The sequence below is a fragment of the Meriones unguiculatus genome, chromosome 4, assembly GCF_030254825.1.
Source record: "Meriones unguiculatus strain TT.TT164.6M chromosome 4, Bangor_MerUng_6.1, whole genome shotgun sequence".
Classification (NCBI taxonomy): domain Eukaryota; kingdom Metazoa; phylum Chordata; class Mammalia; order Rodentia; family Muridae; genus Meriones; species Meriones unguiculatus.
Window position 1 is genome coordinate 59,871,390 of NC_083352.1, and position 24,759 is coordinate 59,896,148.

General features: G+C 41.2%; 1 protein-coding gene across 3 annotated transcripts; it reads right to left on the reverse strand.

The window, feature by feature from the left end:
* Window positions 1–6,868: 6,868 nt before the first annotated feature.
* Window positions 6,869–15,645, reverse strand: Npy5r (neuropeptide Y receptor Y5). 3 transcript variants are annotated; one of them, XM_021659716.2, is made up of 2 exons: window positions 15,290–15,645; window positions 6,869–9,423 (listed from the first exon to the last, which is right to left on the reverse strand). In XM_021659716.2, the coding sequence occupies exon 2, from the start codon at window positions 9,412–9,414 to the stop codon at window positions 8,014–8,016; it is 1,401 nt and encodes a 466-aa protein (XP_021515391.1). In that variant the 5' UTR covers window positions 9,415–9,423; window positions 15,290–15,645; the 3' UTR covers window positions 6,869–8,013. The 3 variants fall into 3 exon arrangements, with proteins under 3 accessions (XP_021515391.1, XP_060237845.1, XP_060237846.1); XM_060381862.1 differs by having other exon boundaries at window positions 6,869–9,426; XM_060381863.1 differs by having other exon boundaries at window positions 15,206–15,645.
* Window positions 15,646–24,759: the final 9,114 nt, after the last annotated feature.

The following is a 24,759-nucleotide window of genomic DNA, read 5'->3' on the forward strand; positions in this document are numbered from 1 at the left end:
GCAGACTGCTCAGACCCTGAATAATCTTTTAGCCAATGTAGATCATGCCTTAGATGTACAAAAAGGAATTAATGCTCAACTAAAAGGAGGCTTGATGGCGTTCAATCAGAGGATTGACCTCGTGCAGGAGCAAATTGATACCCTATGGCAAATGGCTCAACCGGGTTGTCAATGAAAGTATGCTGGACTTTGTGTCACTAGCATACAACATGAGAATTTTTCCTGTGCTGCAAATCTGTCTAAACAATTGTCTAGCTATATTTTAGGTAATTGGACTGGAGAATTCGATACTACGATGGAGCAGCTGTGAGTGGCCATTGTCACGGTAAATTCTACCAGAGTGGACGCAGGACTAGCCACAGGATTATCACCATGGATTGCTGCAGCCATGAATCATCTGAAGGAATGGGCGGGCCTGGGAGTGTTAGCAGGCCTTCTGGTGTTGGTCTCCTTGGTTTGCCTGTGGTGTATATGCAAGATTAGAGTCTCACAACAGCGTAATGCAGCCATGACCATTCAGGCCTTTACAGCCATTGAAGCAGGACAGTCTCCCCAAGCATGGTTGGCTACCATAAAAAGCTAAAATGTTATGCTCAGGATGCGAGGCTAAGCACTGCACTCAGGGTCAGCCGCTTTCGACCCAGAGAAGAGCATGTCTGATTGCATGCGGGTTGATGCCCCAGGTCCCGCCTCTGAGAAAAAGGTATCGGACAGGTCTGATGCTCTTTGGGTGGATGACACCTAAATGAACATCGGTACAAAGTCCCAATTTATTTCTAATATCAGAGATCAGACCTCTACTCTTGCCTGATGTGTCTAAAACAAAAAGGGGGAACTGTAGAGAGCTGTGTAATGCCGCGCCTTAAAGATGGAGCTGGTTTCCGCCTTCCACCTTCCTGATGGTGAATGCTCTCTGTCACAAACAGCTCCACATTTGGCTAAGGCTGAGGATCTGGCTTGCTTCCATGTATGTGGACCTCTCTGCATTGCCCACGTGGCACGCTGGGGTTGGCTACCCAGAGGCTATTTAAGCTGTGGGCTGGCTTTTCCCAGGGTCCGATGATTGTTCAAGGTTCCTGAATAAACTGCATTGAAAAAAATAAATAAATAATAAATAAATAAATAAATAAATAAAAGAAAATGCTCTTTGATGGGAGGTGTGCTTTAACAGCTATTTAGAGTCTAGCAAATATTTATGAAGTCAACAATATGCTAAAAATATTTCTACAAACCTGCCTCTACAAGGTGATTTCTGAAATATTTTAATCTTGCACTTCATAAATTCAAATCTTAAAAGAAGTATTTTTGCATTTCGCTTCTAAATAGCTAAATACATTGGAAGTTTAGGCTTTTTTTTTAATAGAACATTTCTATGAAAGCTTTATTGTGAATTCAAATAATCAATTACCAAACAGCACAATGGTCCAGTTGTTTACTCCATCTAACAAGATTCTATTTAGGAACTGGTGAGATGACTCAGCAGGTAAAGGGGACACCAAGCCAGGTCGTGGGTGTCAATCCCTGGGACCAACCTGGTGGAAGGAGAGATGTCTACAAATATCCTCTGCCCTCCACGTGTGTGCTGGTGCACATTAGTACCCATAGACATGTGAGTAAATAAGTAGGAAAATAAACTTTGAAAACGGTGTTTATCTTACCATGGTAAGATATCTTAGCATGATATACAAAATGTTAATTAAATAATTCTTCTAATTAAAAAGTTGTTGAATAAGACAGCTTTATATTCATCATCTATCATACTTAATCGCCTCACTAATTTGTGGTTTAGCCAATGTTCTTTTTTAAAGATTTGTTTATATCATATTTTGGGTGTATGTGTGTGTGACTATGTATCTGGTGCCTTCACAGTCTAGAAGAGAATGATGTGTTGCATGAAGCTGGACTTATAGATATAACTATCTGTAGCTACAAATTATGAGAGACCTGACGTAGGTGCTCGGAACGGAACTTGGGTCATCTGGAAGAGCAACATGATTTTTCTTGCCTGCCCTCAGTGGACAGAGCAGATCATATTTATGTATTTACAAATGTGTGTGTATGTGTGTGTGTGCAAGTGTGCATAAAATAGGTAAAAAGAAACCATGAATTTAAGAAAGCGCAAGGGAAAAATACATGGATGGCTGGAGAGAGGAAAGGGAAGAGGAGATAATATAATTGTATAATAATTTTAAAAAATACATTAAAAAAAGAATTCCCGGTTAGTAGTGATGACCATGATGGGGATAGAGGAGCCCTTTGCAGTTCGTCAGATGAGTCACTAGCCCAGTGCTTCCTGTGTTAGCTTTTAGTTCTGGTTCTTTCTGATAAAGGAAGCTGGAGACGGAGCATGAATCAATGAGGAGAATGGATTGACATCTGCTCACAAATGCTGCTCTGCTTGCCCATCTGCCCCTGTGTGGATGAGCCTTCACAGAGGCAGCGCTCCCTTCAGAGAAGTCACTTGCAACCCTTGTCACATGATGTCCAGGCACTTAAGCCCCATCAAAGCTGTGATGCTGAAAATGAAAATCTATCGGTAATCCGTCTATCTCAAGGACCGAGAATTTAAATGTAACAAGTATACCTAAATTGACATCTAAGAAAAAACAGGAGAGAACTAGGAGATTTAAAACTGTGTGATAGGTCTTGCGTGCATACAGACATAAAGGTCAGGGAGAACTGGCGGGGGTAGGGGTGCTCCACAAACCTCAGAACACATGGAGGTCAGAGGACAACTTGTAGGAGTCGGTCCTCTCCTTCTACCATGTGTGTTCCAAGGACTGAACCCAGTTTGCCAGGGTTGAAGGCGGACACCTGCACCTGCTGAGCCATTTCATCAGCACCAAGTAACATATACTCAGTACACAAAAAACTATACATTAGAGTGTGATTGGTGGAGATGTGTGAGTAGTAGGTATACAGACAGTATATTCATAAACCTTGGAGCTATGTGCATTAAGAAAAATATACTAAAGGTTTTTGTTAAACAGTTGTATAGATACATTTTGTCGCTGTAATATTGTCTAGAATAGTATCCTATACTAAAGATTATTAATATTTCTGCAGAAAATACCTATTAAGTTGGGTAAGAGATTAAGTTAGATCAGGCCAGAAATGACAGATAAGGCTGAGGTCTGTATTTCAGGCAGAATACCAGGAATAAGATTTTTTATGTATAAAACACGAGGACACTTGTAATATCTCTACAACCTTTTCTCACCATTCTCAGAAATGCTTCTGCTGTGGATCTGAGAGTGTCACAGAGCGTGGTCAGTCTAAAGAGCTCTGGCTTTTTAGCTTTGGTGAGAAAGTATCTTGTTTGCACCAGACTCTGTCATGGCATCAGCTTGATTCATGCAGCAGGTGCCTAGAGAGCAAGCTCAGCAGTCAGAGTGTCCCAGATGATCTGAGTCCCACACTCAACTGTGATCAGTTAGGATTTCACTGCACATGAAGGACTCTGCTGTTATGAATAGTAGTGTCCCCTGGACACGACTTTCTTACAGGTACAATTTACAAATACAAGAGGCAATAAACAAACAAAGCACAAAAACAAATAAGCTGGGGACATCTGGACTGGGCATCCCTACCCACGGCTTTAAGTACCGGAGGATTGTCAGTGTGTGAGTCCCTTGCCTCACTCCCTTTGCGGTGATCTTTACTGTTTATTTTGCAGAGCTAGCTGGCTATGCTTTCCCAGTCAAGTCCTCCACCACCACTCCCACTAGAGCCACTCTCACCTTTCTGGAGATTTTTTCCATCCTCCAGGCACTGTTTGTTTGTCTGTCTGTTTGTGTGTTCACTTAATGAGCACTCTGGAACAATCCCACATGAATTTTAGATGAAATTAGCTAATAGAGTTAGCTAATTAAGATGCTGCTGGAGTGGCAACTTAGTACGGATTCATGGGGTAAAAAGAACAGGGATTGGAGCTATGTGGATGAGAGCAGCACCAGAGACTGCCAGCTAGCCACAGTAACTAGGAAAGACACTCCTACAAGTTCAAAGTACGACCCTGTGGGCACACTGAATTCATATTTCTTATTTGTTGACTTGTGAGCCAATCATTTCTGTTCTTTCATGTCACCCAGCTTGTGATACTTTGTTATAAGCAGCCCTACAAAGTAATGCATTCATCTACATACTGTATTATTCCTATATAATTCCTATATAAGCAATATCCTTATTGCTTTTATACTTCTCATATAAAATGTACTTCTTATATATTTCCTTCTCAGAAGGAAAATATCAAAGGACATCAGTTCTCTGGCTCTCTTCCTATTCTTCTTTGGTAGAAGTCCTTAAGACGGGTATTTATGATTTTAAAAATTTATTATGAATAATGAGCTCTTCTACGGAGTCCTACTTTGTGAGTTAGTTTTTGTTCAGTCCTATCTCCATTTTTCAAGGGCTGATTATATAATAACTTTGATTGCACAGTTACATCTGAAGCACTCAGAAGAGGTCTGTCAATACTACATGTTTTAGTCTGGCTTTTGTTGCTATCACACATAATTACAAATTAGGACATAGGGGCTGGAGAGATGGCTCAGTGGTTAAGAGCACTGTCTGCTCTTCCAAAGGACCCAGGTTCAATTCCCAGCACCCACATGGCAGCTCACAACTGCCTGCAATGCTGATTCCAAGGATCTAATGCACATAATTTCACACTAATGCACATAAAATAAAATTAAATAAATTATAAAAAACAAATTAAGATATAGTTATGAAGAAATGCACTGCTTGCAGTTGTATGCACAACAGAAGTACAATTCCAAGGTGCTGGCATCTGGTGAAGGCCTTCATGCTACCGCCCCACACAGCGGAAGGTTTCGTGTGGCAAGGGATCACAGGAAAGTAAGAGAGCTGGCCCAAGGAAGCCAAACCCCCTGTATTGCCACTCACTTAGAGGAACTCACCTATGCCAGAAATAAGGAGGTCTCCACCACGGATCTCCTCTTAAGACAGTGGCCATTAAATTTCCCCATGAGTTAGAGAGGACACATGACAACCACCGGAGCAGGTGGTCAGCAGGCATGGACTGACTAGAATACTCTTGACATGGAGGTCTTCGTTACTTGCCTTTCACACTCTCCTCAGTCTTTATTCTCTTTCGTGCAGCACTTTGTTGCCCACTGTACAGGATAACAGACAGCAGGAGTAATCTAAATAGCCAAAAATTGAACCCACCTCCTGGATTAGATATTTTAAAGTAACTGCTTAAAAAGTAATGAACTTGACTATTTATGATTTCATCTCTGTCTTTTTCCCCCAGTCTTGTTTTGGGGAGGATGCTATTGAACAAGTAAATATGCCACATCCCTGGAGAGAAGTGAAACACGGTAATATAATCAGCCACTGAGCAATGGAGGAATGACCAAGTGAAGATTGTTAAACTCGCTAAACAGGGATTCACAGAGGAAATTATCACTCATGTTAACTTTCTAAAACCATGAGCCCCAGCTTCACGGGCTTCTAGCCAACAACCCATTGAAACTTCTCTTTTTTTTAGGTTTATTTTATTATGTTTACAATTCTGCTCACATGTACACCTGCATGTCAGGTGTATAGATGGTTATGAGCCACCATGTGGTTGCTGGGAATTGAACTCAGGACCTCTGGAAGAGCAGCCAGTGCTCCTAACCTCTGAACCATATCTCCAGCCCCCATTGAAGCTTCTTAACTTGCAATTATTATGAACATTTCATTCTAGTTAGGGAAGATAAATTGCTTCCTTTGAGTTCAATAGTTTAGCAGCCTCCAATTAGTTTATTTAGATTCATCAATCAACAACTATCAATTCTGAGACGTTATCCATTACTGCACATTTTCTCTGTTGGGTTATAGAAAGAAAAGGGCTAGGTCCCTGTGTATATCCCTGTCTTTTACTGGTGTTGCTTTCCATTTCACAACACCTAACCTTGAACTTGGTTGCCCTGGGGAAAGAGAGAATGCTTACTGCTTTAAGAGTCCGTTCTCTTGCCAAGACTCTCCTTTGTCCGTAGTGAGACATTAGTTTGATCCAAACACTCCAAGATGGTTTTCCCGATACAAGCCTCACTTCCAAAGATAAACCTGGATGCTCTAACCATAGCTTTACTTTAAGCCTCACACAGACAGTGCAGAGAAGTAGGAAAATAGAGTGAGAGACATCTTACTATGAAAACAAATTAACAGAAGCCCCTAATATTAACAATGAGGAGGGGAAGAAAAGCCAAACCAAGCTAGGTTTGTCTCCCTTATCAAAAGTGATGAAAACACATGGGAAGACAGTCATGTAATTCCAGACGGGTTGCAGGGAAACTAGAAGCAAATGGGGCACATGGTTGTCAGGGTCCTGTCTGAAAGTGTACAGAAGGAGAAGAAAGCAGAATGTTCATGTGCAGATGTGAGCTAGACACTGAAGGGTGGTATGGCAGACATAAGGCCTGAGCCAGCCACGCTGCTGGCATCAGTCCTTTGAGACCCTTGTGGGAATTTCATTTATTCTCATGAATCTCAGGGATGATTATAAAATGTCCCAACAGCTCCCAGGCTTGATCGAGGGTGATGTCCCTGACTCTTGGAAATACAGCTAAGTGTGGCTGAGACTCAGTGTTGAAGTTCTACCCTGCTGTCTATAAGGCTGTAACTTCACTACGGGAGCACACATTATACAGCAGAAAAGAGGCTGGAGCAAGGTCAGCTGAAGCCCATCAGAGACCATCTGGTGACCAAGCACCATTTCCTCAAGAAATCCACAGCAGTTCTGCTATTCATAGACTTCTTTGAGGAATGAAGAATAGTGCAGAAAGAAACCCCTTGTAAAGATTTGGGGCTTTTAATTGAGTAAACATAAGCATTACCTGTTTCTTGCAAACCTAAGGAGTCTTTTGGAAGGTCTGTTTGTTTTCCTGTTTTCCCTTGTGGGTAACAGGAGTCAATGCAGGGGAACACTTAAATCAGTTATAAATACTAAAGACACCAATACTGCTTTGCACATCTGGCTTATATATGCCAATCATCAATTATTTTTATAGGACTTTTCCCTGGCTAAGAGCTACAGACAGGGACAGAACACTTGCTAGCATGTACAAGGCCTTCAGTTCCATCTTCAGTTGTACAAATAAAACCAACCAAACAACTAACAGGAGCAAGAAACATGCTCAAATGAAGAAACACATCAAATAGATCAGTTTGTTTTCACTGTAGCAAGACATGATACCTAACATGCATACAACATAGAAATAACATGAAATCAATTATTTACTTTTATTTATATTAACACTAACTAAACATACCATTTGCAGACTCTTAAATATAGTCTTATGAGTTATTTAATAATTAGAAATGCAGACACCATTTAGACTTCACATTTTAGAACATTAAAGGTGTATAGGAAAACAACCTTTATTTGACAGTGGTTAATGTGAAATAAATCTAAACAAGAGTTAAAAACCTATTTGTACTTGATAAGTTAATTAGTAGCAGTAGAACAGCCAGGTTAAATTGACAGTTTTACCAATCTTCAATAATAGAGAATCATTCTGTAAATTTATAATTACATATACATGTGTAATAGAGTTCTGACTTTTGGGCATATTAAATATTTTGTACCATTTTAAAAAATATTAAGAGGCCTGCAAAGTAGAAATGAGGATATCTAGATAATAGAAATTCCTTAAATCTGCTTTTAAATATTCTTTCAGACAACCTTTTTGCTTCTTACATTTTTGTTCAAAATATCAACTTGGTTTGCTATAACTTTTACACTAAATGAAGTGTCACCCATTTATCACCAGTGCCATGTAATAGAAGGAAATGCAACTACTTCAAAACATGAAATTACAGATTAGACTAACACTGACTCTGTACAACTAGATGAATTAACCATATTCTGACATGAAAATGATCTTCCATACATTATGAACCCAGAACACTTTTATGTAAATTAAATGAATACATTACATCAATTGGTACAAATGTGTTATAGACAGTCTCCACATTTCTTTGTTCCTTGGTAAACAAAGGGAATCATGACATGTGGAGGCAGTGTACAAGGGCTCTCAAGTCTGCTTTGATCCCGTTATTAAGGAATCCATATAGGATAGGATTAAGACAGCAGGACATCATGCCTAACAAGTGACAAATACAGTACACAAGCTTGAAGTGTCTATTGGAAATAAGGTTATCGTTGAAATCAGTCACCACATGGAAAAGGTGGAGGGGCATCCAGCTCACAGCGAACACGAGTATCAGTATGGTCAATCTGTAGAAAACACTTCGAGATCTCTTTTTTATTCTAGTGATAGAACGCTTGACTCTCATCTCGTGGGCATCTGAATTTTCTTCAGGTTTCACCTCAAAGCAGATTGGGACCCCTGGAATGACCTTACTGGATGAAGACAGCTGACTTCTGACCGAGCCTAGGTTTTCTGGAACTATCGGGTGGTTTTCCTGGGAAGGTCGTGCTGGAGCGGGTAACACACATGCCGTCTTCTTGCTGTATCTTCTTCGGTGCTTCCTGATGAAGGAGTAGCTCCACTTTTGGCTACTAGGGGTTTTTGTCTGGTTCCTGCTCTTTTTGGATGGCTGGAGAGTTAAGTTGATCATCTCGTTTTCTTCCAGTCTGTTTTCTTTGTGGGACAATCCACAGCTTATGCTCCTGCAGACACTAGTATGACTTACTGTTAAACATACCAAAGGCAGGATATACTGAACTAACAATAAGGAGATTGTGAAAGCAATTCTGTAAGAATCAGAGGGCCATGACTCAACACACAAGTACTTGCTGCTCAGCAATGCTGAGCCAAAGGTTTCCTTCAGTTCCACAAGACTGTGAAACACTGGGAGGGGAGAGCAGATGGCAAAGCCCAGGGTCCAGACAGTAGCTATCAGGAAGTAGCCATGGTTTGCTGTTAAATTGTTAGATATAGGATGCTTTATCATGTGGTACCTGACAATGGCAATTGATATTAAGATCAGAGTAGAAACCAGAACCGACACACACTGAAGGAAAGGCATAATATGGCACATGGCTTTGCCGAACATCCACTGATCCAGCAGGACAGAGGTCAGCGTGAACGGTGAGCAAAACAGCACTACCAAGATATCGGAGAAGGCCAGGTTGCCAATGAGGAAGTTCACTGTAGTCTTCTGATTGCGCTTTTTCATAACAGCCATTAAAATAAGTAGGTTTCCCATAAAGCCAAGGAGGCTTACAAATGTATAAAGCCCAATCAGAAAGTATTGTAAATCATCTACACTGCCTCTGTAGTCCTCCCAGACAGGGAAGGCGGCATTGTGAGCAGCGGCAGTATTGTTCTCTGTTCCTCTGTAGTCATCCCAGAAGGGGAAGGCGGCATTCTGACTGGTGGCAGTATTGTTCTCTGTGACAAATGTCTTGTTAAAATGCTCTTCAAGTTCCAAATCCATACTAGAGTCCTGCTTGGAATAAGATGACATCCATTAGCAGCTTGAAGAAAAATCACACACTACTGTAACTTTAACATAATCAGAACAAAACTAAATTCTAGAACTTTCCCCAATTCCCTTGCAAACCTCTATGGTCAATAAAGCACCTGTTATTTGGTTCAAAGAGTGGTACAAAGTCAGCAATGATAATTACAGAAAACTTAAGTCTACCACTTTCATACACCATTAACTTCTGCTCATCACAAACTTTGTTTTCAATTTTATTTCAGGAATAACAGAAGGAATGAAAGAGAAAAAATGTAGAGAAAAACATTGATATGCAATTTATAATAGCAGAATACTATTATTCTCTAGTCAAGATGCCTAAAGTATGACATTAGTCTATAATCTTACCTTTTAAAATCTTTTCTTTCTTATCAAGATTAAACCTAAAAATCACTGTCCTGCATCTGTTTCTTAATCTAAGTCTCAGGGAATGTTGTAGAAGACGGGACAGAAAGAACCTAAGAGAGACAGTAAGTCAGAGGAGTGGTGTGGAGTGCTGATGTCAGAGCATGACATGGTTGTCGCTCTCTTGAACTCTTAGCAGCTATGATTATCTACACAAGTTCTGTACAAGAATGGGTCTGCACACACCCTTCTGAAGAAGGAAGAGAGGTTTGTGGGACCCCAACCCTACCTCAGGTTTTATAGCCACTTAATGATTGATGGGGAAGAGGGATTTTCTTCAGAGATGTAGCCATTGTTAATATGCTGCTTCTCCTGTAAACAGATCTTCTCTAATGCCTTTGAAACATCACTGGTATATATATATATACACACACACTCATTGCAGGAAACTAGAATGCAGGTAATTGAGAAAAAGGAAGAGGGAACGGAGAAGGTATTAGAGTTATATGATCAAATGTATTAGGTTCATGTATGAAGATATTATAATGAAACTGGTTGTTATGAATAATCACCATATGATAATAAAAACATCTGTGAAGTCACCCATGTCAGATGCTAAGTTGGACATGATCGCTTTAGGACTCTCATGCCAGGGACATTACAGCTTTCTATCACTGGTGCTGCGGTCTGCTTCACGTAGCCATCATCATCCGTCCAGTGTACTGTATTTGCTTCTAAGCAATGGAAAGCGCAAGGCACCCCTTACTCTCCCTGCTGCCCACCACAGCACATGGCAAAGTAACTTTACCACTGAATGCCAAATATTTATGAAGGGATAAAAAATCCGAACAAAAATTTAGTGATCAAAATGTTATCTATTTCATACTATGTTCAAATTGAAGCTTTCCATACATACAGCATTATTCCAGAACCTACGTATATACAGCATTCATTCATTCATTAAAGGCTCAGAAAGCTGACCAAAAACCTCCACGTTAGTTCTCAATCTTACGAATTTGAACTGTGGGCTGACTGACTGTGCTACTGAAAAACAGATTGTCTGTTTTTTAGTCTAAAAACTACTTACAAATGTCAGTTCAAAAAGGATCCCATGAGTTCATATTGTTCCCAGAAAGAATCATATTTTAAATTTAAATGTAGAAGCGAAACTAATGAGGCCTCACAAGATGTTTTATATCAAGTGCAATCAGTGACAATCCTACCGCAGAACTTACCCTTTCATCTCCATATATGTTAGAGACTGCCACTGCTCGATGCAGCGAGAGGTAGCCCCTCACACATCAGCCAAAAGAAAAAAACTATCTTTTTAAAAAACAGCTGAGACCTTTTAGTATTATTATTATTATTATTATTATTATTATTATTATTATTATTATTTTATCTGAGACAGGTTCTCACTGTGTTGCCCAGGCTGGTCTTGAGCATCCCATTATCCTGCTTCAGTCTTTGAAATATTGGGAGTACAGACATGACAACATGCCCCAGGGCACTTTCAGTTTCCAAACAACAATCTCCTCATGAAACCCAATACTGCAAAAGTTAATTAAACCTGTTAAACTTATTCTGTCATAGAACTCTAGAGAAATAGATGATAGATAGATCATTGATAGATGATAGACAAATGCTACATTGATAGATAATAGATAATTGATAGATGATAGATACACATTCACACACGCAGTTAAGAAAGACTTTTATTTTATAGCAATGTATGTATGCCTACTTATTTCTGCAGCCATAATTGAAAATTACTAAAATCCTAGCAAACGATATTCTCTTCAATTTCTGAGGGGCCTACATGTTCTGATTCAATACTTTTCCAAACTAGGATACTTTTGTTCACAGAGAATCATTTTAAACTAAGACTGGCTTTATTTTCATGCACAGCAGTATTCACATAGTGATTATTGTATAAGCAAAGTTGGACTTCTTTTTCCTGGGAACTTCTACCACTGACTCCACACTGCCGGGACAACTTTCTGACGCTAACCACACTCATCCAAAGCTAAAACCACCCAAAAGCTCCAGACCTGGTTCATTTGTCTGTGGACCCTAACCAATAATTTCCATCGGCTCTGACTCAAGGGAAAGAGGATAGCGGATAGAAAAGTGACTCAGGCGGTCGCTGAATCATCCCACTCACCATCTGACTACACAATAGCCTTCCAGCAACTGCGTAAGTCAGTGTGCTTCTAACGAAAGCAGCCTTGACTCGTGCTTCAACCCATTTCCTGAGTTCTGATGACCGCTGGGTTCCATGTGGCTTGTTCATGATCCTATTTATACCTGAGATGCACATGGGCTGTTTGTAACAGTTCTTCTGCTTGGATGCACTTTTGACTCACTTTTTTTTTTTTGACTCACTTTTTTGAATCAACCTCTTTCTCTTAAACTTGTGATAGGTCAGTAGTCACTAATTGAATTTTTTTTCTATAACCAAAGCAAGGATAAGGGACAAATTGGACAGAGACATCTACAATGGATTTGTGCTTTCTTTCTATATATCATTCAGAATAAAATTGCTGTCAATTTTTTAGAGAATAAAGAAATGCAGCCTGGTTTTTCCTTCAACAAAAACACATGGTTTTGAAGGACCAAGGCTAAAGTTCGTTGGTGGAGTGAATGCTTCTCTAGCATGTATAAGATAGTGAACTCAGACTCCAGCACAAGCACACTATATTCCCATACATGTATATAGTTTGGGGTCAAAAGTCATATCATTCCTCAAACATAAGGCCTTATATTTTGATTAGATTATATGTGATTAAAGATAGGAAAGGGTATCCATTATTATAGTGAACGTGAGAAGCTTAATAAATATGTCAGACAAATTAACACTAAATATTTGCCACTAATCATTTTCGGAAAGGTGGCTTAATGTTTCCAGATTTAAAATTACAGAAATGAATGGCTCTGGGGGGTTCTCAGGGTACAGTCTGGCTATGTGTGTGCATATTTGTGTACATATGAATATCCACTGAAATTGGAGGTTTAAATAGCTTGAAATGAGATATCTGTATAAGAAATAATGACAGCTTAACACTTCAACTACTCAAATGTAGTGTCTTCATTGATAAAGACGCATGGCCAACAGGAAAGTAAAGCTATCAAGAACAACATTACAGCCTTCTCTTTAGTAATATGAAGATGCATAGCAGACCACACAGTTGTTCCTAGAACATGCCTGTTTTAAACATGTGAGAATCACTGTTGCATTTGTTAAAAAGCTCCTCGCTTCTCGGCAGATCACAGAGTACTGTCGAAAGGACTCACTGGACAGTGCAGAAAGACGGACGATAGCATTTCTTTCCTAAGTTATTTCTCTGAGAAGGTGGAAATCAACGTATTAAAATGGAAGCCACTTTAGTGAATATCTGAGTCGCTCCTTGCCACTAAGCAAGTATTTACTGAACACCTACTATGCTCAGCACGCTGTTCTGAGTGTGAAGATGGCCACATCACCTGCCCATCACACATGCACGTCCACATACGTGGCAGCTACGGTATGCTGAGCAGGAGGTACCTTCTGCAAATCTTAGCTCCCTGGAATGACTTCTCACGACTAAATGCTGCAATGAGTGTGGGACACAGTAATTGCTCTCTTTAAAACTGCCTCCTTCTAGGTGGAGGACAGCTTAACCCTTGGGCAGTTTTGCCCCCATAAGATGTAAGTCTTCTGTTTTACAGTTGAAAATGTGAAGTAGAGGAGCTACTTTGAAATCAAAATAGACAGATAAATAACAAATCAAAAGTTCTCCTTGTTTCCAGTTACGTCCTTACTTTCTCCTTTTTGAAAAACAACAAAGAGTCACAGAAACTCAATCTGTGTAATGATTCTCTGTGTTTCTACAGTGCCATCACCAACTCCTCACAATACGGTTTTATGCATCTTAAACACTCTATAGATGATGAAGACAATGTCATAAGGATTCTTAATTCACCTTAGGTTACTTTGGAAGGTGTGAAAGACGTGGTGCTTTATCAGTTACACAAAGTAATATTATTGCAGGAAAAGGAATGTGTCAAACCACATGAGTCCTTTATTTCTACCCACTTCTACACCCTGTTCATTCTCTTTTTGACACTGGCAAGCTTCCTCACCGTCACAATTTCCACCTGGAATGTTGAAGTTCAGCTCCCTGAGTAACACAGTGTGTGTGTGTGTGTGTGTGTGTGTGTGTGTGTGAGAGAGAGAGAGAGAGAGAGAGAGAGAGAGAGAGAGAGAGGGTCATTAAACTGTGGTAACTTTACAAAAGTAATGTCGTTGTGAGGATTTACTGTGATTTTCTTATGAATTGGTCTGTATGTGACATCGAGAGAAGTGAAGTCTGAACAAACCTTAAGGGTTCTGAGAAAGCAGATACATAAGTTCTTCAAGGAAGAAGAGTAGAAATTACAGTGAAGCAAAGGACACAGAGAGACTGATCTATATGTGGACTAAAGATTTCCCTGTCAGGGTAATTCCCTGCTTAATAAAAAATGTGGACATGCTTCTTTGGAAAGATGCCAATGTTGAACATGTGTAGATCTCCTCTAGAGATAAGATGTCAGCTGCTGTTCGGTGTGGACTTGAAGCCATGGCACAATTCTGTGCCTCTACGTATTCTCGTGGTGTGTTGTTCTGCGAGGCAAAAATCTCGAATGGGGGAAAAAACACATTCCCGGACAAATAAACACAGCCCTGTTCCGCTAACAAACATGCAACTACCCACCATCTTTCTACTTCTTCTACACTCTTAACAACATAATGTCTCTCTCCTTTAGGCATTTGGAATGCATTCAGTCTTAGGCAGTTGTCACAGATTATGGCAAACCTTTTGTTTTTCTTCTTCTTCTTTTGGCTTCCATCTAACAGCATGTTCTTTGAATAGCTAAACTACAGGTCTGTAAACTTAACACTTAAGAATCCCTTTTTTCTGAAACGCAGGTGTGTGGATGGCTAATTCCTGTGCCGCTGACTCACAGGCCACCTTGCAAACCTAAGTGCACAGCTACCTCCCGGTGTGTGTGGCCAGCTGCGGGACGCGGAGGCAGCTGGGTCCACGCACCCCCATCCCGGGCACCACCGGAGCTCGGCTGGGGCTGAAAACCGGCTCGGGCACACCGTGGGCCGTGGTTCCCCCACCTCAGACGCCCACTGTGCTGTGACCCGGGCTCCCCCAAGCTGGGACAGCACTCCGTCCATCCCTCCTCCCCATCCTTGGGACCCTCCCGGGAGCATCAGTAGGGTCTGGCAGGAGTCTGCTCCACGGAGGAAGCTGCCGGCCGAGGAAGGACTCAGCTGCCACCCTTTCCCCGCACTCCCTTCCCGCCTGACTACTGCGGTTTCTCCACCTCCATCCCCTTTCCCAACAGCGCTGCCTCCGCGGGCGCGCACTACCTTCTTGGAAACCGCAAGATGCTCCAAAACCCAGGATAGGGACCCGGGCTCTGGGTGGGGGCAGGCGAGGCCTGGAGTGAGTACCTCCTTGGGACGCCCCGGCCGCCTTTGGTGCCTGGAGTCCGGGATGCGTGGCTGAGCGCGGTCGATCTGCTCGTGGCCGCGGCGGTGGCGGCGGCGGCAGGAGCAGGACCTGGAGGCGGCGGTGGGAAGGAGGGGCCCCGCGCCGGGGCTTTGGAAGCGCCTCGGGAACACGTGACAGGGAGACCCCAGAGACCCGGCTCAAGATCGCCTGCCTCGGGCCCCCGGAGCCCGGTTTGGGGACAGCCCAGTCCCTGCCGTCTGTCTGGAGGCCTCAGGCGGCAGCTCTTGGGCTTCAAGAGTCCCTGTGCTCTGGTTCCAGGAGTTAACTTAGGAGGGTCCCAGGGATGTTTGCCGGTCCTGTCCTCAGCCCCGTGGTGTCCTGTGTGCGAGTGGGCGTTCTATTTTTCTGACAGATTTTGTGAGAAAAACCTTCAAGAACCGGGTTTTCTTTATGAGAGGGAGAAAAAAAAAAAAAAACAACTCAAATGAGAGAACAGAACATCCTCTTGCCTTTCTGACATAAAGAAGTCTAGGTGGAAAGTTAACCTAAACCTGCAGGGAACAAGCTGTGATGCACCTTGCAAAAGAGACAATGGGACCAGCTCCTACTCTAAAGAGTAGTAGTGTGGGAGTGAGCGAGGGCCATGGAGCTGGGGAAGCTGGGAGGTGAGGGTAAAATGGAATCAAGCCTTCTCTGCAGTTCTCTATCACAAAAAGTGTGTGTGTGTGTGTGTGTGTGTGTGTGTGTGTGGTGTCGTTTTAATTGTTGTTGCCATCTTTTAAAAACGTAAAGAATATAAACATAAAAAATAAACAAATAGGAACAGACAAATAAACCCCGTCTTCTTGAAGCAAAGCTTTATTTTCATTTTTAATTTAAGGTTGCCAGATCTGTATCCTTTCCTGCAAGATTGTCTTCGTATTTGGCCAATCGGTAGTTGGCAAATACTTTAAGCTTCTTCCTCTGAGGCGGTGGGGCTGTATGTCTCAGGAAGGCAGGAGAGAAATGGCAGGTCTCAGGAAGTAGCCTGCCATTTCAACAGTGTGTTTCCTGCCCTATCATGATTACAATCCAAGGCGCTGCCTGCTACAGGCAGGACTGTAGGAATGAAGGCATGGTGATAACTAAGGATGACTTTTATCTCTCGGAAATAATGCGGCTCAACCCCTGGGGTAGCAGTTGCTGTTACTCAGAGGTCTTAAGATCTCTGCCAGTATCTATAAACTTACTATTCAGTACCAGAGGGAGCTGTAGAGCATGCGTTCCCTCAGCACCAGTAATCCAAGCACTCCAAAAGCTTCAAGATCATTTGATCCGATTCTTCTGGGCTTCATTTTAGAAACACTGTATCCCTCCCAATAGCTGAATACAGCAGGTACCTGAGCAGGGCCCTGGGATCCTGCAGTGAGGGAAGGGAGGAGAAGAGAAGTTGAGAATGACTTTCAGCAAACAAGAGCTTTGGCCCTAAGCTTCCTTGACGCCAGCTACTGCACAGTTCACATACTGCACGTTGCCAGATGAAAATTCTCTCGTCCCTTGCACAGTCTGACACACGCCCTCCAAATGCACAGTGATCTCCAAACAGCGTCTCGGTGGATGTCTTCCAGAAAAGCAGGCTGTGATACATGCTCCTGCCTATGCCATGTTAAAAATACAAGAATTTTTCCTTTTCCACACAGGTGCTTTTCTGTTTTGATGACACTAGCATATTGAAAATAAAGGCCCATTGTGGCATTGAGATGATGCTGGATTTGCCTGTTTTCATTTCCAGGATATCTGTAAACACACAAGCCTCAAAAAGAAAGGGTCAGTGTTAACGTGCTTGCTATGCAAGCCCGACAACCGGGCCTTGGCTCCTCAGCAGCCATGTTACGGCTAAGCATGTCACATGGACCAATAAGAAGATCTGGGTCCTGGGGACTCACTGGCTAGCTGACATAGCTGAAAGAGTGAGATCCACTTCCAATGAGAGACCTCGTTTCGAAAAGGTGGAGAGTAGCAGAAGAAGACCCCTGAAGTCAACCTCTGGCCTCTACACATAAAAACACAAGCAATGTACATTCACATGCATACACCTTACACACACACATCACACATACACACACACACACACACACACACACACACAGAACTTTTTATGCAAAACACCTTCTGGTATGCAATATTAAGGACATGTGGAAGGACCAAGTTATTACAAATTCTTTGTTTGGAAGAATGTATAGAGTTGAAAAATATCAGACATGTGCTGTATAAAAAGGCAAGCATAGTGTAAGTGAGCTTTTATCTCCAGGCCCCAAAAGGACTTGGAGACTAATCATCATTACTTTTCTAATACATAATACAGCAAATTTGTTTCTGTTCTATAGAGTACCTTTCAGGCAGAGGGAGTATAGCCTCTGGGGGAAGAAACAGTAATGACCACCTCTGTTGTAGGCATTTTTATAAAACGTCCACATGGGAAATTAAGTTGGATTTTTATGCATGTTAGAAAATGAGACTGGCTAATTCCCAATTCCTGAGATTTGTTATCAGCTAGAAAAGAAAGCTTATCTGAAAAGAAGAGAGTTATGGATCAATTGGGACTCGTAAGACAAATTATTGAACAACTGTGCCCAGGGTAACATTCTGCAGAGGAGCATGTCTGGGGCCTCCCTGAGATTACCACTCCAGTGTAATAATAGCTTCCATTTGTGGAGGACAGTTACTGACATGCTTGGACATACTCCAGCTCATGTGTGGTTCTGATATGTTAGTGTCACAGGTCATGGGCTAAGTAAGCAAGGAAAACATCATCATTTTACCAGGTGAATTGTGCTTCCTCTAAAATTTTATTATGTTGGTTAAACATTTTTATGGTAAATTGTGGTACATTTAATTGGTAAATGCTTAAGAGATGTGGAAAGGGCAATTTCTGAGTGTTGTGAGACTTTTTACAAAGCTTTTTGCTGCGGTGACATGTGTGGAATAGTAAAGATTGTTGTATAACTCAACATTTAGGGTTTAAAAATGAGGTACTGGCATGCTATTGTGAAACAATGCAGTTATTTTTATGGAAGATGTTTCTTAAAACACTAGCCTGCAGTCATGTGGCCATAGTCATTTTAGCCAAATAACTAGGTGACAATGCTTAGGGCCTAAAGAAGCTCATCAGAAATATTTCATTAACTCCTAGTAAGTAATATTCTCCATAAGCCATTAAGTGCGCAGCTGTGTCTGACATTCAGGCAGATTGCGCAGCTCTTGTTTACAAGTTAATTTTCCACATTTAAAGCTGCATATACATATGCGTGCTACATGTAGTTACATAATCATGCACCAGGTGTATTTACAGGGAAATGCTTAGAATTTGTGAGTGGTAGTCACATTTTATGCCAAGTTAATGGTGTGGCTTTAAATAAGTAACTTGATCTTTGACTGTTTATTTTCTTACTCTGTAAAGGAAAGCATTTCAACTTGCAGATCTGGAATCCCTTTTAAAAACTAAATAGCTATGCCGTCATTGTTATAGACACATATAGAAATGCATGGGTTATTTTGTATCTTCAGATATTGGTAAGCATAAATACTGTCTCTCTTGTGTTAAAAAAAAAACAAAGACACAATGGTACAAGATATTATATTGGTAAAATTTTCAGTTCTTTCTGGTATATATTCTCCTTTCTGCAGCTAAAAATTTACAATTGTTTTCCAGATGAAAGTGTGTATGTTTTACATGTCAATAAATCATCCCTTGTATTATTTAAAAATTTTGTGGCAAAGCATATCTATATATGGTGTGAAAAAAATTCAGGATGCATAATATTGTATCACGTGACTCTACAGTTCTTCTTTCTACAAAACTCATGCTCTTAATTCGTATCCTCTAAAACTGGCTCTTCTTTTTTTATATATATTTTACTTTTATGTGCATTGGTAAGAGGGTATCAGATCCCCTGGAACTGGAGTTGCAGACAGGTGTGAGCTGCCATGTGGGTGCTGGGAATTGAACCCAGGTCTTCTGGAAGAGCAGCCAGTGCTCTTAACCACTGAGCCATCTTGTCAGCCCAAACTGGCTCTCCTTAAAGAAGTTTTTTCATTTGCTATCTAAATTTTCAATGGTTAGTATTTTAATTCTAGTTCAAAGTCTAAATATAGTTTTACTATATTTAGGTGGAATGAAAGGAAAACTATTTATTTATGTGTTTTGTATCTTGGTTTGTTTTGAGTACTCTTTAAGAAGAATGTTTGGAGAAATGTTCAAAGCATCAGCGGAGAATCAAAAGTTAGCATGGGTGAATCACATGCTCTCCCCAAAAGTATGCTACCACACTGCGTTCTTACTCACCATTCTTGCTGGTATTTCAGCTCTTTAAAGTAGGTCATACAGTGGGCGGGGAAAAAAACTGTGAGACATTTCACCCAGTAGACACCGTAAACATTTTCACAGGCGGTAGCACCCATCATTCAAGCTTATACATATTGAGAAAAACAGAATCAACACACTTTCTGTATTGGGGGACCTTCTGGGTATTATTCTGTGCTCTAAGCTTGAAGAGGTGTGAGGGGAATGGGAGGGTGTGAGGGTTCACTGTTTCCAAAGCACCACAGTGTACTAGTAGATCTGTGCAAACAATGACTGTCAAACAATGTCAGTTATGCATTGGAAGTAACCCTAGTGTGGTCAAAGAATGTAACTAAGAATGCAATGCCAGCTCTGAGATGAACAGGGTTGGGACAGGGCTTCAGCTGAAGCTTCAGGGATCATTCAGTCAGAGAGACAGAGAGGGTGAACAAGTAAGATATGGGCCAATAATGTAAAGGGGAGAGGGTGTCTCATCCAGAAAAGTGTGAATGGCTCGAGATCGTGTGTGTGTTTGTGTATGTGTTTGTGAGTGTGTGTGTACGTGTGCATATTGTGATAATGAATACGCTTGAAAAGGCTATTTTCACTTTTCTTGAAATATCCAGATTAAGAGCAATTGACAATTTAAATGGGAGAAATGTCACTTAACACCTGTTGGAAATGGGGGTAGAACTGTCTAGTAGAGTGATTTACAGAAAAGAAGAAAAGGAGCTAAGGGAGAGACTTCAGAAAGAAAAACAATCAGAATCTGTGATCAATTGGATTTGAGAGTGTGAGAGGTGGGGATACTGGGACAATGCTTTGGATCTGATAATGACCTAGGAAACTTAAGAAAGATCTGGAAATTGGAGCACACAAGGACATAATTGATGGAAAAGGGTATGACTGAGTCTCCATGTGGGTTTCCCCAGTAAGGGGACCAAGGGCTGACTCTGACATGGACTTTGGTGCATGTTCCTCCATCACGTTCCCGCAGAGGAAAAGAATGAAGGCAGTCCTGAAGAGACTTGATAATCTGTGGCCAGTTGGTAGGGGAAAAGGGCTCCCCTTTCTGAGGACTAGGTGAGGGGATAGGAAGGAAGAAGGAGGAAAGGTAGAACAGAGAGTGGAGTTCAATGGAGGAGGTTGTAATCAGGATGTAAAGCAAATACGTTTTTAAAAAGAGAGAAAGTATGACTGAGTACTAAAAGTACAACATAAGAAATCTACTAAGTGTGACATTAGAGTCAACCAAGGGGGTAGCAGGTACCACAGAAGGCACAAATTTTATCTAGGTAGTTCTTGGGAGGGATGGAGGACAGGCAGGGGTTGTGTTTCTCAGCAGAGAACTTCCAGAGACATCAGAGTGGAGCTACCCCTTGGGGGAAAGCGGGGAGAAGTAGAAATGCAGAATTGTCTCATGACTAGGTGGCCATGCCCCATAGCAGGGTAGCCTGGTTCTCAGAGCGCTCAGAAGGGCATCAGTGGTTTGGTGTACCTTATTAGTCAGGATATTTAATCTAGGGTATGTAAGGTAGATGGGCTCTCAATGGGTACAACTATTTTATTTAACATCTGTGTGAAGCAATTTAGAAATATGGCTATTTGAGTTGATGTTATATGGGGGCTACTAATAGCTTCTGACAAGATGGAAAATGATTCTCTAACTATTTTCCTTTATAAAGCTTTATTAAAGAGCATCCTATCTCAGATCAAGAGCAAAGTACCAAATGGATTTTATCATGGTGATGGTCAACTCCCACTGTCAACTTGATTCCATCAAGATACACCATTAATGAGACACACCCTTGAGTGTGCCTGTGAGGGTATTTCCAGAAAGAATTCACTGAGTAAGAAAAAAACCCATCCTGAGTGTGGGTGCACCATCCCACAGGCTGGGATTCAAGACTAACTTAGAAGGGAAAGGGATACAGCCATTTGAGCACCACCCTTTCTCTGCTTTCTGGTGGGCACCATGCCAAGCCACTCCTCCTGCCATGTTCTCTCTGCTCTGAAGGACTGTATTTCTCTACACTGTGATCCAAAATAAACCTTTCCTTCAGTAAGTTACTTTTCTGAGCTATGAGAAACATAACTAAAAACAGACACAATCCTAGTTAGCATTAATTCACCTAGCCTAGAGTCACCTGAGAAGGGAGTTTCAGTGGAGGGAAAGATGCAATCTGATTAGTCCATGGTCATGTCTGTGGGTCTCATCAACTGATGCAGGAGGGCCCAGCCTTATGTGGACAACCCCATTCCCTGGGCAGGTGGTCCTGCTAACTATCTTCCTGTATAAAACTTTACTAAAGAGCATCCTATCTCAGATCAAGAGCAAAGTACCAAATGGATTTTAACTTGGTGATGGTCAATTCCCATTGTCAACATGATTGGATAAAAGTTAGCCAAGGATAAAGCCTTTGGGTAAGCTATAAGGCAGCATCTCTCTGTGGGTGCCTTTCCTTCCTTTCGTCAGTGGTTGCCTGAGAAGCTTAATGTGCCTCCATTAAGTTGCATCTGGTCATGGTGTTTACCACAGCGACAGAGATGAAACTAGAACAGACACCATCTTCCCAGAGGAGGTTTTTAATTGCTTGCCTTCGTACACGTATACTCCTGTTTTAACTAAGTTCAACATTGCTTCTGCTAGTTAATTTTCTCAAAAGGAGAAATAAATAAAATGATGGTGTGGGCTATTTGACTGTGCTAATAAGTTTAGTCAAACTATCTATCTGTTGTATTTAGCTACTTCTAATATGTGGACTCAAAAATAAATCCAAATACTTTTTAATTCCCTGAGACATTGTTTCTCTGTGCAGTCCTGGCTGTCCTGGAACTCACTTTGTAGACTAGGCTGGCCTCAAACCCAGATATTTACCTGCCTCTGTCTCTCAAGGGCTGGAACTGAAAGCATGCACCGCCATGTCCAGGTGAACACTAGTATTCTCAACTGCAAGTTTCATTCATAACTTTGCTGGAGGCACTTCTCTGTTTTCCCAGTACGATACCATTTAATGTAGTAACATTGCACCTTGCATTCTTTGCCATTATTGTTCATCACTGTGCACTGAGTGGACACCAGAAGGGGAAAACACACACACACAATTTTTACAATATGAACTGATTCACCAGCACATTTCATTGGGAGCTCTACCTCATGGACAGAACTTCCCATCAAGATCACTCACCTGTACTTTAGTTTCACATAGAGGATCAATTCCTGTCAGGATTCATCAGTGTGCTCAGTGTGGGAAGTGACCTGTGTCAAAGCCTAGCACTATTTCAGGAATTCTCCTGAACGTTTGGATGGCAGCTATACTCCACTGCATCCCCAACCCTGTGTCGTGCAATTTTAAAGCTGGGCTAGACAGTTAAAATGTTGCATTATCTATGTGATAAAACTAAGGTGTACTTAGATTTAATGACCAAAATTTATCTGTCAATTCATACGGCAAAGAGAAACTGTTGACCAAGAGAACATTAGAAGCTGCTGTAGGTGTGGCTAAGTTGGCAGTGCCACCCTCGTGTAACAGGAAGTCTTGTGTTCACTCCCTGGCACCATACATCATACAAACTAGGTGTGAGAGCATAACAGAGCTTGGGTCACAGAGGCAGGGGCATCAGAAATTCAAAAATATCTTCTGCTTTATATTGAGTTTAAAGTCAGCTACACACACCCTGCCTCAAAAACAGAAAAGAAAAAGAAATCATCTTAAAATTTAGCATATTATCTTCACAGAAATATGAATGGTTTTGCTTATTGTAGATCTCTCATAAAATTACATTAAAGGGAGTTTGTAATCTCTCTAGCTTATCCACTAAAGATGGTCTTCAATAAATTGTCTTTCTAAAGTTATCTAAGTATGCCATTGATGAGCATTCCCAAACTTTATACCACAAATATTGTCATAAAAATCTTTTGAGAGCAATAATCTTTCAATTTATTTGTTTAAGTTATATCTCAGGAACACAGCTTTATAAATTTACTTTATGGGGACAGTTCATAGAAACTAAGGTAATGAAACAAACTGCAGTGGCCATATTAATGCTGCCCTTGTAGAGAAACTTCATTAGTGTTCTTGGAAAACAAGTAAGGACCCAAGTCCAAATTGTATTCTCAAATCCAAAGTAGTTCTGGGCATCAATGATACCCCATGAAAACATATTGTTGGTAAAGAACTAAATCATTTTACCTGTTGTGCTGACGGCAGTCTACAGCTAGCTGGTCTGACAGTCAGAACTGTAGGGAACTCTCCTAGGAACACTGTGACTTAGAGGGAGGGAGCGGACAGAGGATGAGTAGAAACAGGAGCGCAAGCGAGGACCATACTCTAAAGAAACTGTAATCCCTCACTTGTTCCTATTTCCATTTTACTGATAAACCAGTAGAGCGTTTTAATGTGCATGCATATCTGCTGTTCTATAAACACTGTACATTTTAAATCTTATCATAATCCTCTTCCAGCCATATGATAATGTGCCCAGTGACAAATATTTTAGCTTTTCCCACAAAAAAAGCCCCAGAGAGTGCCTACATCTCAGTGTGCAAAACCAACCAAATTTGTTTTGATAAATGATTCTTATTCAAGCTAACCCTCAGAAAAGCAAATCACTTATTTCTTAACAGTGTAGTTCCATGTGATTTCATGTCACGGGATTTTATTTTGTATTTACTTTTTTACTTTAAAGGCAAATAATCTTGGTTATTTTGTAATGAACTACATGTACAGCCTAGGCAACACCCATGTATTGGGAAGCTCTTGTATTTCTTAACAGTTTGAATCTCAACAGGTTCTAGTTTCTAGATAAGTAAATTATGTGTTTGTGTGTGTTTATGTGTGTGTTTGTGTGTGTGTGTGCTCATGTGCGTGCATTACCCAGCCTTGTCTTTTCAAAGAGAAAGAAAACCACGTGAATTATGAGATCAGTGTGTCAGCGATTAGCCTGAACCACCAAATACCATGGGCAGTTTGCAAGGACCCTGTCCCCTGGGCACACCAATAAGGGTCCATACCATAGCAGATAAATCGCCAGAGGAATTGCATTGACTCCTTGTGACCAGCAGGGAAATGCTGGCTTCATCGTGTCCTAGACCGCTTCCATGCTCCCCTAAGAAAGCAACTAAAAGCCAATCTGATTCAAATGCAT